General features: G+C 41.5%; 1 protein-coding gene across 3 annotated transcripts in view; it reads right to left on the reverse strand.

The window, feature by feature from the left end:
- STRIP1 (striatin interacting protein 1) overlaps nucleotides 1–19,599 on the reverse strand; it is a 130,139-nt gene that overhangs the window by 53,855 nt on the left and 56,685 nt on the right. For all 3 annotated transcript variants that reach the window (XM_033919302.1, XM_033919303.1, XM_033919304.1), the window contains exons 10-12: nucleotides 19,183–19,400; nucleotides 11,915–11,980; nucleotides 6,446–6,509 (exon numbers count right to left, since the gene is read on the reverse strand). In XM_033919302.1, the coding sequence (XP_033775193.1) occupies nucleotides 6,446–6,509; nucleotides 11,915–11,980; nucleotides 19,183–19,400 (348 nt within the window). The remainder of the gene's footprint in view (nucleotides 1–6,445; nucleotides 6,510–11,914; nucleotides 11,981–19,182; nucleotides 19,401–19,599) is intronic.

Genomic DNA, 19,599 nt, shown 5'->3' on the forward strand with positions numbered 1-19,599 from the left:
ACATCACACAGTTACTACCTTAAAGTTTATCACATCTCTAGGGCTGCACAAAAGAAAGAGGAGTGGCCTAGTGGTTAGAGCTGAGGTTGTGAGTTCGAGCCCAGCCTGCTCCCTCTGACTGGGCAAGTCACTTAATCCTTTACTACTATTGTTAGCCTGCTGGGACAGATGGGGAAAATACTTGAGTACCTGATTACTATTCAATGTATTGTAAACTGCAATGGGTAAATCTCTTCATGAAAAAGTGGTTAATAAAACCCAATAAGTAAAATTTCCATCTGCTCTTTGTTTAGTTATGTTTAGATTATTAGGTTCATTGCTTTAAGTAGATTGGCTGTCTTGGCTGGAAGTAAACATACATTTGAATAATTAAATCACAAAACCATTTAGTTCATAGAGATCTAACTTCTTGCTCAACCTCAACATTAAACATTTTGCAAAGATCTTGGGACATCCTCGCTGGCTATCTAAGTTAACAAAGAGAAGGTCTTTTTTTGTTTATATTTCATTTACATTACATGCAACAAAGCAAAATAAGGAAAATGAAAGAAAATACACCGTCATAATCAGTTATTGCAATATAACAATGCATAGCTAAAAAGGAGAAAATTAAATCATATAGTCCACATTATTGGAGTGATCAATTCAGATGCTTATACTGTTAACGGGCAATGGCATTACACTATACTCTACGCACAACTTATCCCCAGAAGTGAATGGTTCAGTGTGGAGTATCCTTGAAGGATACTAAAAGACCGAAGGTCCATCAAGCCCAGCTTCCTATTTTCAACAGTGGCCAACCCAGGTCCCAAGTACCTAGTTAGTTCCCAAGTAGTAAAATAGATTTTATGCAGTTTATCCTAGGAATAAGCAGTAGATTTCCCCAAGCCATCTCAATAATGGCCTATAGACTTCTCTTTTAGGAAATTATCCAAGTCTTTTTTTAAAATCCTGCTAAACTAACTGATTTCACGACATTCTCTGGCAAAGAATTACAGAGTTTAATTACACATTGTGTGAAGAAATATTTTCTCCAGTATGTTTTAAATCTACTACTTAGTAGCTTCATCTCATGCCCCCTAGTCCTAGTATTTTTAGAAAGAGTAAACAAGCAATTCACATCTACCTTTTCCACTCCACTCCACTCAGTATTTTATATACATCTATCATATCACTCCTAAGCCATCTCCTTCTCCAAACTAAAGAGCACTAGCCACTTTAGCCTTTCCTCATACGGAAGTCATCCTATCCCTTTTATAAAATTTTTGTCACCCTTCTCTGTATCTTTTCTAATTCCGCTACATCTTTTTTGAGATACGGCGACCAGAACTGTACACGGTATTTGAGGTGTGACCATACGACAGAGTGATACAAGGGCATTATAACAATTTCATCTTTGTTTACCATACTTTTCCAGATAATTCGTAGCATTCTATTTACTTTCTTAGCTGCCGCCACACATTGAGCTGAGGGTTTCAACGTATCCTCAATGATGACACCTAGATTCTTTTCCTGGGCAGTGACTCCTAACATGGAACCTTGCATCATGCAGCTATAATTTGGGTTCCTCTTTCCCATATGCATCACTTTGCTCTTACTCACATTAAACATCATCTGCCATTTTGACGCCCAGTCTCTCAAGGTCCTCTTGCAATTAAAAACATAAGAACTGCCATCTCAGACCCATGGTCCATCGAGTCCGGCGATCCGCACACGCGGAGGCCCAGTCAGATATACACCTGATGTAGTTTTAGTCACCCATATCCCTCTATGCCTCTCGTAAGGAGATGTGCATCTAATTTGCCTTTGAATCCTAGCACAGTGGATTCCTTAATAACCTCCTTTGGAAGGGTATTCCAGGCGACCACTATTCGCTGCGTGAAGCAGAACTTCCTGACATTTGTCCTGGACTTAGCTTCAAACCATGTCCTCTTTCAATCCTCGTGCAATTTAACAACTTTGTGTCATCAGCAAATTTAATTATCTCACTATTTATTCTCATCTCTAAATCATTGATAAATATGTTAAAAAGCAGTGATCCCAGTAGAGACCCTTGGGGAACCCCACTATTTACTCTTCTCTATTGAGAACATTGACCATTTAAACCTACTCTGTTTTGTCTTTCAACTCGTTCTTAATCCATAATAAGACACATTACCTTCTATCCCATGAATTTCTTATTTCCTCAGAAGTCTTTCATGAGGTACTTTGTCAAATGCCTTTTGAAAATCCAAATACATGATATCAACCAGCTCACCCTGATGTTCATTTTTGACCTTTGCAGCTGCTCCTCTAAGTTTCTTTTTTTACCATTCTTCTTATGTTATCATAGTTTCCTTTTATAAAGTTAAATGCTGTTGTATTGGATTTTCTGTGTGAATTTATTCTAGGGATTATATTAAATCTGATCATGTTATGATCACTGTTATCAAGCGGCCTCCAGCACCATTACTTCCTGCACCAATTCATGCATTCCACTAACCCACAACACAACCTGAGGGCCCGTATACAATGGACGGATAGCCTCTTAGAAAAATCCCTCAATCCCATTTGAAGCACTGAAAACATGAATTCCCAAGACACCCAATGCCTTAAAGCAACAAAACGAATTAAAAGAGAGGGGATGTTTGCACAGTCAACCCATTCCAATGACACTAGAATAGTCCTTAAATTCTTCACCGCCTTGTGCCCCTTTACAAAATCAACTGAGACTCTATAATAAGAGAGGGAAGAATACGAGCCAACCTATTAGCCATAACTTGGCTCCACATTTATCAAAGAGATAGGTCGATAAGATGACAGCTGTTCATTCCTGGTTTCAACAACATAATTATAAGGGCCAACTGAAGGGAGTCCGGCAAATGGCCCGCACACACTTTGTGATTAAATATGGTGGCTAATAACAGAGACAAATCCTCCTTCAACAATTTATAAAACTCAAAAGACATAAATCGTCCGTGCCCGGGGCCTTTAACAACGCCCCAGTCTCAACTGCCAGTTGTACCCTGACATCTGAAATAGGAGCATTGAGCTGGAGTCTGTCTGCATCAGAGACCCGTGGGAGAGCAATACCATCCAGATAAACTGGGCCAGGCATCAACTGGCTATTTAGCACATAAAGTAGCATAAAACCTATGAAAGAGGGCATTAATCTCTCCATCTGTCCTCACCCTATTTCCAGTGTCCGACTTCAGATGCAATATTTTAAAAGGGCCACGAGTTTGCCTCTCCACCCGAGCCAAGAGTTTACTTCTCTTATTCCCATGAAGAAAGAGCTCGTGCTTATAATACACTAAGGACTTCTTTGCTCTTTCATAAAGCAATGCTTGCAAGTCACATCAGGAAGCCAGAAAATGAGCCTTGAGATCTGCAGTGGGATAATGGCTGAACTGAAGTCTATGACAACATACCTGTCTCTCCAAATGAAGAATGTCACTATCCCTCGCCTTGCGGTGAAAGGAAGTTTAAGCAATTATTTTGCCACAAAGAACTGCCTTTGCAGCCTCCCAGAATAACACGGGATCAGTCAAATGTGGAGCATTCTTACAGAAACATAGAAACATGATGGCAGATAAAGGCCAAATGGCCCATCTAGTCTGCCCATCCGCAGTAACTATTATCCCTTTCTATCTCTGAGAGATCCCATGTGCCTATTCCAAGCCCATTTGAATTCAGAAACAGTCTCTGTCTCCACTACTTCTTCTGGGAGACTGTTCCATGCATCTACCACCCTTTCTGTAAAAAAGTATTTCCTTAGATTACTCCGGAGCTTATCACCTCTTAACTTTATCCTATGCCTTCTCATTGCAGAATTTCCTTTCAAATGAGACTCGACTCATGTGCATTTACATTATATAGATATTTAAACATCTCTCAAGAAAAAAATCAAAGAGTAATAGAAAAAAATCCCAAAATTTAACTACAAAATATTACTCACCAGAGATAACCAAAATTTAACTACAAAATATTACTCCCCGATAACCATTTCACAAACCAGTGGAGAAAAAGCCTCAAAAATTTCAATGCAGCAGTAAACAACTTCAATACTGTTTAAAGTCCAAGCTGCTTATGTACTATCACTGGCAAAAAACTCCACCACCACTGAAATGTAATTATCAAAAGGGTAATACACCCATCACTGTGCACAGGAAAAGCAAAAAAGTTTTACTTAGCTTGGGACCATGGTCTGAAACACCGTGCTGTGCTGGTAGAAAATGTCTGGCCAGACTGTAGATGAAAACATCACGGCACCATTTAGATGTACAATCCAGAATCCATGCCCAGTCCTATCATAGCTCCCCTGTCCTGCCTTTCCTCCAAAGTATATACATTGAGATCTTTAGGTCTGTCCCCATACGCCTTATGATGAAGACCACATTCTATTTCAGTAGCCTTCCTTTGGACCAACTCCATCCTTTTTACATCTTTTTGAAGGAGCGACTGCTAGAATTGTACACAATATTCTAAATGAGGTCTCACCAAAGTCTTATACAGGGGCATCAATATCTCCTTTTTTCTACTGGCCATATCTCTCCCTATGCATCCTTCTAGCTTTCGTCATAATCTTTTCTACCTGTTTAGCCACCTTAAGATCATCACATACAATCACACCCAAGTCCCGCTCTTCTGTTGTGCACATAAGTTCTTCACCCCCTAAACTGTACCGTTCCTTTGGGTTTTTGCAGCCCAAATGCATGACCTTGCATTTCTTAGCATTTAAATTCTGAAACGGGTTTTCCACGCTGGGCCTTGCCTGCAACTGCGGACCATGTCCCGGTGCCTCGCAGGTGAAGACCGAGCAGAAGTATTCATTCAGTAGTTCTGCTTTATCGGAATCTGATTCTGCGCAGTTCCCATCTGGTTTTCTAAGGCGTACTATCCCGTCTGTGTTCTTTTTCCTATCACTAATGTACCTGAAGAAGGATTTGTCCCCTTTCTTCATGTTCTTTGACAGAGTCTCTTCCACTCGAAGTTTGGCCTCCCTGACTGCCATTTTGACCACTGCAGACCTCGCCCTATGTTCTAGTTTAGCTTCCCTAGTCTCCGTTCCTTTGTAGGAAATAAATGCTTAAAATATTCTGGTTGATTCGAATTAGGGGCATACACATTAAAAAGCGCCAAGGTAGTATTTCCCATGCTCATTTCCACATGTATCCATCTTCCATGAGAATTCGATGCCTTAAATTTAAAGGACCATATATGTCAAAAATTGTGTCTAGATTATATTCGTTTTCCAAAACCTGACGCCTCAGCCCCACCACTCCACCGCAAAGTTCAATTCAAAAAAGCGGGAAGTTTAATGTGAGAACTTCATCATAGGCTGTCGGGTTTATAATAATTTTTACTTGTTTGTTTTTTATATATATGTTTTTTTCAATTCTATCACATTTTTAAGAAATTTTTAAGAATAAATAGTATAAGACTCTTCAATTTTTAAGCGTCATAATATAAACTCTAAAAATTGTTTATATACTCATCTCAGCAACTCAGCTTAAACCCAGGGAGTCAGACCCGACATGTTTCACAAAATGTGTTTTATCAAGGGTCTCCCAGGGGCGCCGCTGTCATCCGACTCCACATAGTTCGTGAGAAAAAGTTCTCACGAACTATGTGGAGTCGGATGACAGCGGTGCCCCTGGGAGACCCTTGATAAAACACATTTTGTGAAACATGTCGGGTCTGACTCCCTGGGTTTAAGCTGAGTTGCTGAGATGAGTATATAAACAATTTTTAGAGTTTATATTATGACGCTTAAAAATTGAAGAGTCTTATACTATTTATTCTTAAAAATTTCTTAAAAATGTGATAGAATTGAAAAAAACATATATATAAAAAACAAACAAGTAAAAATTATTATAAACCCGACAGCCTATGATGAAGTTCTCACATTAAACTTCCCGCTTTTTTGAATTGAACTTTGCGGTGGAGTGGTGGGGCTGAGGCGTCAGGTTTTGGAAAACGAATATAATCTAGACACAATTTTTGACATATATGATACTATCAGTTTAGATTGCATCTACAAACACTTCTTGCCACAAGTCTTTTTGTAAGCGTTAAATTTAAAGGAGGCAGAACATTTCTTATTCATCAATATAGCAACACCAGCCTTTTTCCCAACAGCTGGTGAGAAAAAACAATGTTTAACTCACCCACCCTCCAGCTTTTGTGATTCTATATTAGACAGGTGAGTCTCTTATATGCAACAAATATCCGCATTCTGCTGTTTTAAAAATAACAATGCTTTTTTCCTTTTTATCGGATGATTAAGACCATTAACATTCAAGGACAATATCTTGATATCCATTAGATAATCTCATCACTTGTTCTATCAAAAATTAAACTGTGTGTATAGAATAATAACTCAATTTCCCAAACTAAAATATCAACAAAACAAAAATTACATGGAAAAAACAAAACCAAAAAATCCTCTCAAAAGTCAGCTCACCAGCTTCAGAGTCCTGATGCTTTCATGGATTGGTCTGGGTAAACCCACCACAGTGTTTGTGTCACTATGAGGAACAAAATGTACATCATTACTATAAACACAGAAGTCATAATGTACTCATATTGTGCAGTCTCACACCCCAGAGAGGGAGGAAAAGGACCATCTAACCCTGCATGCTCTAAAATCTCCAGTTACCAATACAGCCGCAGGCAATATTAGGCCTACATGCACCAGATGAAAGACATTTATCTTCATTATAAGAGACAGTTGGTTTTGCTCTTCCTAATGAGTACTGAAGGTTGTTCTAAATCTTCTTGAAAAAAAAAAAAAAAAGACTTAGAACAGGAGTGTCAAACTCAATCAAATAAAGGGCTGAAATCTAAAACACAGGCTAAGTCGCGAGTCAAATTTTTTATTAAGATACTTAGGGGTCCTTTTATTAAGGTAAGCTAACCGATTTAGTGCACGCTAAATGTGCACCTTAATAAAAGGACCCCTTAGTCTTAGAAGTTTAGGGTTACAACCTCTCCAACCCCACATGGCTCTGTGATGTAAACAAAATAAATAAAAAAAGACTTTGCCTCTTTCTTTTAGGTCCTAATTCATGCTTGCTGTCTAACAACAGCTCTGGAAACTCTGCTGGAGAGTGTTTCTTGAGGTTTGAATCAGCCTCCAGATTTGGAAGCCTCCTCTCACTCTGGGACCTCCTTGAATGAATCTTAAACTGGAAAAGATATACTCAATATCTGCCTTGGTCCTACCCCTGTGACACAGCAGCTCTTTCCAGGTAGATCAGCTCTAAGTTGCTGAGCCCAGGGCATCCTCAGTGTTGTAGTTCCTTCTCTCTCTGATTAGCGCCCCTGCTGCCAGGTGGTATATCATTATCATTGAGGGAGAATCCCTGACTCTTTCACAAGGAGTAAAACCAACTTTGTCTCTTATAGGCAAATAAATGCCTTCCATTTTTCTCTTATTCTTCCCCAGGACAGCTGAAACGGTATTGTCTTTTCACTGGCCAAAGGCCAAATATATTTCTTAAGAGACAGAGTCCCTCACTGTTAACCTCTGACTTCTTTCTCAACTACATTTCATGAGATGACCCTTCCATATGCAAGATCTACAAAAGCACAGATCAGATGACAGAAATTGCCTGCAAAAAAAGTGTATTATTGACTTGAGGTTAAAGTGAAAATAACAAGATACAGATGATACCTTTTTACTGAATTAACCCAACTCTGATTAGCTTTTGAAAGCTCTGCTCTCTTCAAACAGTACTGTTGCGCTGGGTTTAAATAGTAGAGCTAGCCAAGTGTGTACAGCGCTACATACATCCAGTAACGCTATAGAAATGATTAGTACTAGTAGCAGGCTTATGTTGGCTATATATCATTACAGCTCAGGATAGTGTTTCTCTTGTGCAGAGAGAGAGTGGTAGGTTGCCAGTAATGACAACCTGTCAAATGCTGCATTTCAAAGGGCATCTTATAAGGGAAGAAAGTCAACCTCTTCATTAAGGATTGATTGTTTCAAAGCATTTGATCACTACTCTCAAATGTCTTGCATTTGTGTGCTCCTAAAAGTCCCTTTAAATCCCCAAATATGAAGTCATGAAAGGAATGATCACTTAAAAAATATTCATCTACTAAGGAGTTATGTTGTTCTCTGTAATGTGATAATTATTGTTCTTAAATTTTGACTTGTTTCTCTGGTGCAGTATCAGATCATGTACATTACATTCCCAGAGGATTATGAATGTGAAACTTTTCTTAGAATGCCTTTTCCCATGTGGGTAGCTATAGGATCCTGCAACAAATTTTGGTACAGCCTGCATCATGGTGTCTTCCAGGATTAATGGTTTCTTCTTTTATTGGTCTTCCTGTTTGGTACCTGATGCTTTTAAATTTCTGTTTCAGGTTACATGGTCACTGGAAGGCTAGAAATGAGGGCGCAGGGAATATTTTTAGTTCATCTTCCAGTAGCAGTGGCAGTAAAACTTTAATTTCTCTTAAGTTTTCTACTTCTAAGCTGTATGATAAGAACTGCTATGCTGGATCAGACCCAGTGGTATAGCTAGCACTGAATTGGCCCTCAGGCCAAAAATTAAGATGGGCCTCCCCTATGATGCCCTTAAGAGCTCTGGTAGACAATCCTGCAAAACACATACATTCCAGACCTAGAGACAGAAAACCTGTCACAGGAATAGAAATAGAACCTGATATCAGATGCATATTTTTGAAAGCTGACATATTTACAATTAATAAATTCTGGAGAAAAAAACCCCACCAAACATACTCACAAAAAAATCAACCTTTATTGCTATTTTTGCTTTGGCCCCAGTGTCTTTTTTTCTAGTTCTATTTTCTCTTCTTTCTAAGGCAGTGGTTCTCAACCCTGTCCTAGGGGACCCCCCAGCCAGTCGGGTTTTCAAGATATCCCCAATGAATATGCATGAGAGAGATTTGCATATAATGGAAGTGACAGATATGCAAATCTCTCTCATGCATATTCATTAGGGATATCTTGAAAACCTGACCGGCTGGGGGGTCCCCTAGGACAGGGTTGAGAACCACTGTTCTAAGGTCGCTTGTCCTTTTGAAATGTCTTCTCTATGTCTAGTATTAGTTTTTCTTCTGTGTCCCTATTCTTCTTGTCCACTGTTTCCCTTCTGGGTCCCTGTCCCTACCCTCTTTCCATGGTCTTCAACAGTCCTCCGATTGTCCAGATCATTTCATTCCCGTTTGTGATTTATTATTGTCTATTGTTACTTGTCTTTCGTCCTTTTGATTATGTATTAGTATATGTTACCCTATTTTATCTTTATAAAACCGCCTTGTATTCTGATTTGGCAGTATATCAAATTTTAATAAAACTTGAAACTTAAGATGAGACCAGGAAGCTGGGATGGAGGGAGGGAAGGCACGGCGGGCCAAATTTGGCCCACGGACCTGAGTTTGACATCCCTGACTTAGAATAATCTCCAGTGCTCATTAGGAAAAGTGTAGCAGAGTCCAGTCCAGACAATTCTCAAGTCTTGCACCCATGTATTGAAAACAGCATAGACACTCATGGAAGGTATAAGGAAAGGCTTTTATTGTTTTTGTGCCTGACAGGAAGAGAAAAGGCATTGAAATAGAGCCCATTTTGTCCTCAGACTGAACTTCCCCATCTTGCACATAGCACTGTTGTTAGGGGGGGTGGGAAACCCCTGGCACTAGCAGGACTGTGATCCCTGAGGTTTCCATGCGGCCCTTGTTAATCATATAAGCTTCAAACATATTGCTAAGTTCAGGAGAAATTCTCTGACCAGGATGTCCAGGCAACCCCTCCAGATGCTCACAAGCTCTTTTCTGGGATTTTATGGCCACATGACAGCTGTGCTTCACTGGGGACACACTTGCACTGCTCCCTGGTTAGAATCTGGATTTTTTCCCTGGCCCATGGACCAACTGAGCACTAACATCCTCCAAGAGACCAGAGGAGGTTAAAGCCGGAAGCTCCTGCTCTGTTCCATGTGCTGTACGGCACGTGGAACATTGATGATCCTCAGATGGCCATCCACTGCAAAATTGGTGTGAATTCAAGGTATCCTGGCCTGAGGAGTCTATCATATCTGTTTTGAAGCAAAATTGAGGTTTTTGAGGCAGACAGAGGCTTATTTTCAAATTGGGAAATCCAAGATGGCCACTGTGGCAACGATTTTAGCACCAAAAACAGTCCAGGGGAGCTACACTAGGAATTAAAACTTAGCAATTTTATAGGTGGGGGAAACCTGACCCTAACCCCAGAACCTAAAAAAAAAAAAAAATCAATTTTAAAGACCACCCAGATTTTGATTTCCTGGCTGACTCACTCTGCTGTGTTGTATGCTGGGAGCTGCAAGTGTGGAAGTTGCAAACAGCTTACAGGGATAACCTTCTGCCTCAATAAGCCTTAAATCCAAACTGCTTGTGTCTTCTGACTGCCTCTTGAGCCCCACAAATCGACCAGAGATATCCTCCACCAACAGGAGGAGGAAAGCAGTCAGCCCCAATCCTGGAAAAAAACCACGAGCCATTCAGCCTTCACTCAGGCCCACTGGGGACAAACCTGGAGCAAGTCTTACTCCCAAAGGAACAGTCCCTGAGCCCCTGAACTGTTAGTGCAGGCTGTCCAAGAAGGTGCACTGCAAAGCAGTCTGCCCCTTGGAAGTAGACCCTTGACCAGAGTCTGTGCTCTCCTGCAACTAGAGCTGTCCCAAAAGATGGATCCTTTCCAGCACTGAAAAGCCTCACAGTTAGCAAAAAAGATAGAATTTAAATTAAAAGAAACACGAGCAGAAATGACAAGCTCCTACCATCTCACTTGTAGAGTCAACTGAGGAATTGGAGGCAGCACTGATGGATGGGAGGCGGAGCAAAAGAATGCTAATGAAGCTCTACAACAATTCTTGCAAGAAGGGACTGACTACACCATGTATTCAGGAATGGAGTGTCTATCGCATTAAAAGGCATATTACAAAAAAAAAAAAAAAAAACCCCAAGAATTTTAACATAAAACTATACAAAATTATTGAGATATCAACAAATCTGCAGGCCACTATGGTCCCAGATAGAAACTCTGATAATTAATCTACCCTTTTTCGGTCCTCCTCCGTTACCTAAAAATCAGAGGAACCGTGGCAGACTTAGAGAAAATATCTGCACTACTAGTGAAAATCCTCATACCCTGAAATATAAAAAAATTGTTTTATATAAAACACAAAAGACTGTCTAAATAGATTAAACATCCATCAAATTGCTACTGCCCAACACCCTACTTATCAAAATGAATGTAGAATCATTGTACAGTCATATCATCCATGCAGATTCAAAGCACAACAGAAACTACTGCAAAACCAACCGAAATGACCCCCAAGTACTTCAGCTTCAATAAATGCATTTAAAAACCACTCGAGGTACTAGTATGGCACCACAGTATGCCAAGAATGGAAAGAATGTGCCAATCTCATAATGCTGTATGGGCACTGGTGGTACAGAAACGACTATGGATCACTCTTACTCATGCAAAAGTAGCATATAGGATAAGAGGCAACGTCTACCATTAAGTCAGAAGGCTTTTGTTTGTGTTAAATTTATTAGGTGCATTTTTAGGTAGAGGTTACAGACTCAGGGCTGATTTACTGGAAACAAAATTCAAATAAGTGAACAGCTCAATTATGACGACATATTCAGGCAACCTAAAATCTAATTGAATCTGCTATTCAAAACCAGTGCAATGGTTCTTTTTCCTTACAGATATATTAAATTAGTCCAATCAAATAGCATAAGCTACAATGCGTTTCTGATGCAGATTTCTAATATATTCAAGTGGACAAGCACAGTGAAGCACAATACTGCTAGAAGTAGCAAGCAAGGCATGGATTCATATTTTTAAAACAATTTTGGGTGAGATATTCTTATTTGCAAATCCTCTGTGAAGGTCAATACTCACTTTCCCAATGTATAGCCAATAAATTTGCTGCGACTTGATTCCAGAAATATTTCAATGTCCTTCTCTCTAAAAAATGTGAAGATTCAAAAATAACTGTCAGCAAGAATAAAAAGAACTAAGCAGATCTTGCATTAAGTGGAAAATGCAGGAGTGTAAACTTTTAAAGAAGAAATTAGGTTCTTACCTGCTAATTTTCTTTCTGTTAGCTTGTAGACCAGTATAGTCCTTACGAATGGGTTATATGCCTCATTGCTACCAGCAGGTGGAGACTGAGCACAAACTTGTATATCAGGCTAGAATCTCCCTAGCAACTCAGTCTGCTGAATAGCTAAGCAGAACTAAGCCAGCTGAGCTGTAGCCGCTGTTCTTACTTCTCCCCAGCCCTAGAAAAATTCTAGAACCCGCAAAAAAATTCAAAATCTGCACACGAGCAAAACAAAAACCCGCAATCATCGCACAAAGACAGATAGAGTGGAGGACTAAACCCGTCTACAAGCTAACAGAAAGAAAATTAGCAGGTAAGAACCTAATTTCTCCTTCTGTATCACTTGGTAGACCGGTATATTCCTTACGAATGGGATGTATCAAAGCAGTACCCATTAAGGGCGGGACCCCCGAAGGGCCGACACCAGAACACGTTCACCGAATATCGCTTCCTGACGCGCTTGAACATCCACACGGTAGTGTCTAACAAAGGAATGCAGAGAAGACCATACTGCAGCCTTGCAAATATCCACTGGAGCCACTAGAGAAGATTCAACCCAAGAAGCTGCCTGACACCTAGTGGAATGAGCCTTAAGAAATTCTGGAACAGGCTTCTTCTTCAGAAGATAAGCGGAAGCAATAGTCTCCTTGATCCAGCACGCAATAGTAGCCTTAGAAGCGCCATCCCCCTTACAAGGACTCACTAGAGATGATCTGATTTCCTGATCTCCTTGGTCCTCTGCACATAAGACTGACATCCAACTTGCGCAGCTGTCTGCTCGGAAGAGCCCTCCCGGCAACCCAACACCGGGAGGACCACTGCCTGATTGACATGAAAAGGAGAAACTACCTTGGGCAGAAAGGAAGGAACAGGCCTCAAGACAACCCGTTCCCTAAAAAACTTCAAAAGGGGAGCCCTACAAGAGAAAGCCTGCAGCTCAGAAACACGTCTAGCTGAAGTAATAGCCACCAAGAAGGCCGCTTTAAGAGTAAGGTCCTTCAAAGAGCAATCGCCCAACGATTCAAAAGGAGGGCGCACAGAGGACATAGACCTGCGACCAGAGCGAAAACTGAAGAAGGGAAAGTCTGCGATCCTAATGGGAGACTCAATCCTAAGGCAAGTAGATAGCCACATAGCAGGAGGGAGAGAGGATCGACTAGTGACCTGCCTCCGATGAGCGAGAGCAAAAGACATCGTCGACAAAATTGAAAAGATCCTAGAAGGAGCAGAGACGGAAGAGACCACAGTGATGATCCATACTGGGACAAATGATGTTAGCAGGAGAGACTACAATAGAAATGCACTGATCGAACAGTTCAAGATTCTGGGAAGGAAGTTGAAGATGAGGACTCAGAAAATAGCGTTTTCAGAGATCCTACCAGTACCGAGGGCAGATGTGAAGAGGCAAACAGAACTACAGTCAATAAATGCATGGATGAGGAGATGGTGTGAGGAAGAGGGGTTCCACTTCGTGAGGAACTGGACAACGTTTTGGGGCAAGAGCAAGCTCTTCAGAAGAGATGGACTGCACCTGAGCGCGGCAGGAACTAGACTTCTAGCAAACGACATCAGGAGAGGAATAGAGCAGGCTTTAAACTAAGAAGAAGGTGAAAGCCGACAGTCGATCAAGTGTCGACGATTCAGAAGAAGGTATCCCGAGAGGATACTGAGTGGGAAAAATGCTGGGAAGACACAACGGGCAAAAAACAAGAGTTGACAGATCAAGAAGAGGATGATAAGATCGTAGCACAGGAAAAGAAAGAGACGACTAAAAAAATACCAGGATTTAAAATGCATGTATACTAACGCAAGGAGCCTAAGGAATAAATGGGAGAATTAGAAGTCATGGCCAAAAAAGAGAACCTAGACATCATTGGGGTCTCTGAAACATGGTGGAATGAAGAAAACAAATGGGACATAGCACTGCCGGGGTACAAACTCTATCGCGAAGACAGGACAGGTCAGAAAGGAGGAGGAATAGCCCTATACATAAAGGATAACATACACTCAACCAGAGTGGACACAGTGGCGAAGACCAACAAACTGGAATCACTATGGGTTAAAATACCAGGAAGAACAGGGCCCGAGCTAAGGATTGGTCTGTACTATCGTCCACCTGGGCAAAACGAAGCAAACGATGAAGAAATAAAAGCCGAGATGAAGCGAGAATGCAAAAGCGGTAACACAATTGTTATGGGAGACTTCAACTACCCAGGGATAGACTGGAGTCTTGGAAACTCAAAATACGCTAGGGAGACCGGATTCCTGGAGGCTATACAGGACTGCTTCAGGAAGCTGCTTGTCAGAGAACTAATGAGAGGGAATTCCACTCTGGATCTAATCTTTAATGGGCTAAGAGGACCTGCAAAGGAAGTGGAAGTAGTGGGACCGTTGTGAAACAGCGATCACAATATGATCAAGTTCAAAGTTGAAATAGGAATATCGAAGGGAAAGAGAACCACAGTGACAACTTTTAACTTCAAGAAAGGAAACTACGAAGCAATGAGAGTAATGGTAAGGAAGAAACTTAGGAACAGCTCAAAGAAATCGCAGACTGTAGAGCAAGCCTGGTCTTTATTCAAGGACACGGTGAGCGAGGTGCAAAATCTGTATATCTCCAGATTTAGAAAAGGATGTAAAAAGAGCCGAACAAAGGACCCGGCGTGGATAACTAAAGAAGTGAAGAAAGTGATAGGAGATAAGAAACATTCATTCCGGAAATGGAAAAAGGACAAAACCGGGGAGAACTGGAAAGAGCACAGGAAGCATCAAAAAGAATGTCACCTCGTGGTGAGAAGAGCAAAAAGAGAATATGAAGAGAGGCTAGCCAGGGAAGCACGAAATTTCAAACCGTTCTTCAGATATGTTAAAGGGAAGCAGCCGGCAAGGGAGGAGGTGGGACCGCTGGACGACGGAGATAGGAAAGGAGTGGTGAAGGAGGAAAAAGGAGTGGTGAAGGAGGAAAAAGAAGTGGCGGATAGACTAAACATGTTCTTTTTGTCAGTATTTACAAAAGAGGACACATCCAACGTGCTGGAACCTGAAAAAAATCTTCAAAGGAGATCAAGCAGAAAAATTAACATCCATGGAGGTAAGCCTTGAGGACGTACACAAGCAGATAGTTAGATTAAAAACTGACAAATCTCCGGGCCCGGACGGAATCCACCCTAGGGTATTGAAAGAACTAAAGGAGGAAATAGCGGAACTACTACAACAGATTTGTAATCTATCCCTGAAAACAGGCGTGATCCTGAAGGATTGGAGGATAGCTAATGTTACGCCCATCTTTAAGAAAGGATCGAGAGGTGACCTGGGGAACTAAAGACCAGTAAGTTTGACTTCGATTCCGGGGAAGATGGCGGAAGCACTGATAAAAGACAGCATCGATGAAAACAAGCCAACATGGCTTTTGCAAGGGAAGATCGTGCCTAACGAACTTATTGCACTTCTTAGAAGGAATAAACAAACGGATGGACAACGGGGACCCCATAGACATCGTATACTTAGTTTTCCAAAAAGCCTTTGACAAGGTACTCCATGAATGACTACTACGGAAACTGAAGAACCATGGGGTGGAAGGAAACGTACACAGATGGATCAAAAATTGGTTGGCGGGTAGAAAGCAAAGGGTAGGAGTGAAGGGCCACTACTCGGATTGGATGAGGGTCACAAGTGGTGTTCTGCAGGGGTTGGTACTTGGACCGCTGCTGTTCAATGTATTTATAAATGATCTAGAAACAGGGACGAAGTGTGAAGTAATAAAATTCACAGATGACACCAAACTATTTAGTGGAGTTAGGACTAAAGAGGACTGCGAAGATTTATAAAGGGACCTGAACAAATTAGGAGAGTGGGCGACGAGATGGCAGATGAACTTCAATGTAGATAAATGTAAAGTCTTGCATGAAGGACGCAGAAACCCGAGGCACAGCTATACGATGGGAGGGCTGGTAATGGGTGAAAGTACCCAAAAAAAGGACTTGGGGGTAATAGTGGACAAGACAATGAAGACGTAGGCACAGTGCGCAGCAGCCTCTAAGAAGGCGAATAGAATGCTAGGTACAACCAGAACAAAAGAAGTTATCCTGCCGTTGTATCGGGCAATGGTGCGCCCACATCTGGAGTACTGCATCCAATATTGATTGCTGTACCTTAAGAAGGATATGGCGATACTCGAGAGGGTTCAGAAAAGAGCGAAACGATTGATAAAGGGTATAGAAAACCTTTCATATGCTGAAAGATTAGAGAAACTTGGGCTCTTTTCCCTAGAAAAGCGGAGACTTAGAGGGGACATGACAGAGACTTACAAGATCATGAAGGGCATAGAGAAAGTGGAGAGGGACATATTGTTCAAATATTTGAAAACTACAAAAACGAGAGGGCATTCGGAAAAATTAAGAGGGGACAGATTCAGAACCAATGCTAGGAAGTTCTTCTTTACCCAGAGGGTGGTAGACACCTGGAATGCGCTTCCAGAGGGTGTGATGGGGTTCAAGAAGGGATTAGACAATTTCCTGAAGGAAAAGGGGATAGAAGGGTATAGATAGAGGGCTACTATACAGGTCCTGAACCTGATGGGCCGCCGCGTGAGCAGACTGCTGGTCTAACCCAGCAGAGGCACTGCTTATGTTCTTATGTTATGCACTAAAATTGACAGAAACAGATTCAGATCCCAAGATGGAACAGAGGGTCGTACGGGAGGCATGAGCAACTTGGTCGCCCGCAAAAAGCGAATCACATCAGGAATGGCAGTCAAACGCTGACCTTTCAATAAATTCTGAAAGGCTGACAAGGCTGAACCCATAGAGAAGACCAAGCCGGTCCCCTACCAGGCCATCCTGCAAGAACTCTAAGATGTTAGGCAGGGGAGTGCGAAAAGAGACCACTCCAAACTCATCACACTACTCCTGAAATAGACACCAAACCCTCACATAAGCCAGAGAGGTGGAAAGCCTTTGGGACTCCAAGAAAATCATTTTATCTGAATACCCCTTCTTACTTAGGCGACCCCTTTCAAGAGCCAAGCCGTAAGACAAAAGGGACCCGGATCAAACATAAGAATGGGACCCTGAGTTAGAAGGTCATCCAAGAGAGGCAGAGGAAGAGGATCCGCCACTAGATGCCTCACCAGATCTGCGTACCACGGTCGTCGAGGCGAATCCGGAGCCACCAGAACCATGAGGCCTGGATGTCGAATTATGCGGAGAAGAACTCTGCACATAGAGAGAACAAATACAACACTTCGTTGGCCATGGTTGAACCAGAGTATCCAGGCCCTCAGCCTGACCATCTCTGTGACAACTGAAGAAGTGGGGTGTTTTGGTGTTGACATTTGTGGCCATCAGGTCCATGAGGGGCTGACCCCAAGACTGCACTATCAACTGAAAAACCACTGGGCTGAGACACCACTCTCCGGGATCTAGCACTCTGGCTATGTGGGAAGCTGATATTTCTTGAAGGTGCGACTCCGCCCAGACCATGAGCAGAGTTGCCTCCTGTGCCACCAAAGTGCTCCTGGTGCCCCCCTGATGATTGACATTGGTCACTGCCGTGGCACTGTCCGACAGAACCCTGAGTTGCTCATCAGAAAGGACTGGAAGGCTAGCAATGCCAGAAGAGCGGGACTTGGGTGTGACTGTATGATGATCTTAAGGTGGGCAAACGGGTTGAAGAGGTGACAGCAAAAGCTAGAAGGATGTACTGGGTTGCATAGGAAGAGGTATGGCCAGTAGGAAAAAAGAGGTATTGAAGCCCCTGTATAAGACTCTGGTGAGACCTCATGTATACAATTCTGGAGGCCGCACCTTCAAAATGATATAAAAAGGATGGAGTCGGTCCTAATAATAATAACTTTATTTTTATATACCGTAATACCACAAAAAGTTCAAAGCGGTTTACAGGGGAAGAGACTATATACAGACAGCGACATTACAGAGAACTTTCGAAATTACATTAGCATGTTAAGATTAGTCAAGTTTCAAGTTCAAGTTTATTAGGATTTTATATACCGCCTATCAAGGTTATCTAAGCGGTTTTACAATCAGGTACTCAAGCATTTTAGTCAAGTTTATCTAGAAGTGTTTTGGAAATATATCTTCTTGACAAATTCAAGAATAAACTAAAAACATTCTTATTTCAAGATGCATTCCGCAGCTTCTAAACTTTTCATTCATAACAGTTTACCAACCACTTTAAAGAAGCGACCCCATCCCTAATGTTACATCCCCACTCCCTCCCTTTTCTTTATAACTCATATTCCTTTTTTTTTTTTTTTAAACGATGTAATTATCAACCCCCCCCTTTCCCTTTAACCCCCACGCTAATGTTTGTCTATGTAAAATGTCTTTTAATGTTCACTCTCCCCCCTTCTATAAGCATTATTTTAATCTTTTATTTTATTTTAGCACTTGTAAACCGGCTAGATACTTGTTGATGGTCGGTATATTAAAAATAATAAAACTTGAAACTTGAAGTGGGGTCAGATAAATTTGTCAAAGAGATAAGTTTTGAGTAACTTCCTAAAAGTTTGTTAAGAAAGTATGTTTGAGATGAAGTTGGTGTGTGGTCTTCGTCATAAGGCGTATGGGGACAGACTTAAAGATCTCAATCTGTATACTTTGGAGGAAAGGCGGGAGATAAGAGATAAGAAAAAGATATTTAAATACCTACGTAATGTAAATGCACATGAGTCGAGTCTCTTTCATTCGAAAGGAAACTCTGCAATGAGAGGGCATAGGATGAAGTTAAGAGGTGACAAGTTCAGGAGTAATCTAAGGAAATACCTTTTTACAGAAAGGGTGGCAAATGCATGCAACAGTCTCCCGGAAAAGGTGGTAGAGACAGAGACTGTGTCTGAATTCAAGAGGGCCTGGGATAGGCATGTGGGATCTTTCGGAGAGAGAAAGAGATAATGGTTACTGTGGATGGGCAGACTAAGTGGGCCATTTGGCCTTTATCTGCCATCATGTTTCTATGTAACTGATTAACAAACTGACTAAGCAACTGATAAAAATATATCTAGTCTTTTCTCTACACTTCCAGAAAACACCAGGCAAAACCTTACCTGACTTTGGGGGCCCAAGGCAGGCCCTTGGGAAAGGAGAGCCTCTCACTGGGAGTGTGTGGGATAGGGGGAGGCATCACTTCATCCCGTTCTAGAGGGAAGGGCTCCCCTTCCAAGCTGCTGTCATCATCATTTTCCTCCTCTTCCTCTCGAGAATCATCTGTTTTATATGGGTCTCTTTCATTGAAGGCATCCAGGTTATCCTGCTTAATGAGTGCCTACAACAGATTTATATCCCAGTTATCCTACTAGAGGAGATTGTGTTGAGAACAAGGAATGAGATGCTACAGATGGCCAAGGAGAATAGTAAAACAGTAGTAAAATACTGGACAGAGAACAGAAAAAGGGAATTCTGATAAAAAGACAGCACAATTGTAATTTCACATTAGCTCAGAATAAATTCCAATTAATTCCCAG

Source organism: Geotrypetes seraphini, chromosome 13 (assembly GCF_902459505.1).
Source record: "Geotrypetes seraphini chromosome 13, aGeoSer1.1, whole genome shotgun sequence".
Taxonomy (NCBI): domain Eukaryota; kingdom Metazoa; phylum Chordata; class Amphibia; order Gymnophiona; family Dermophiidae; genus Geotrypetes; species Geotrypetes seraphini.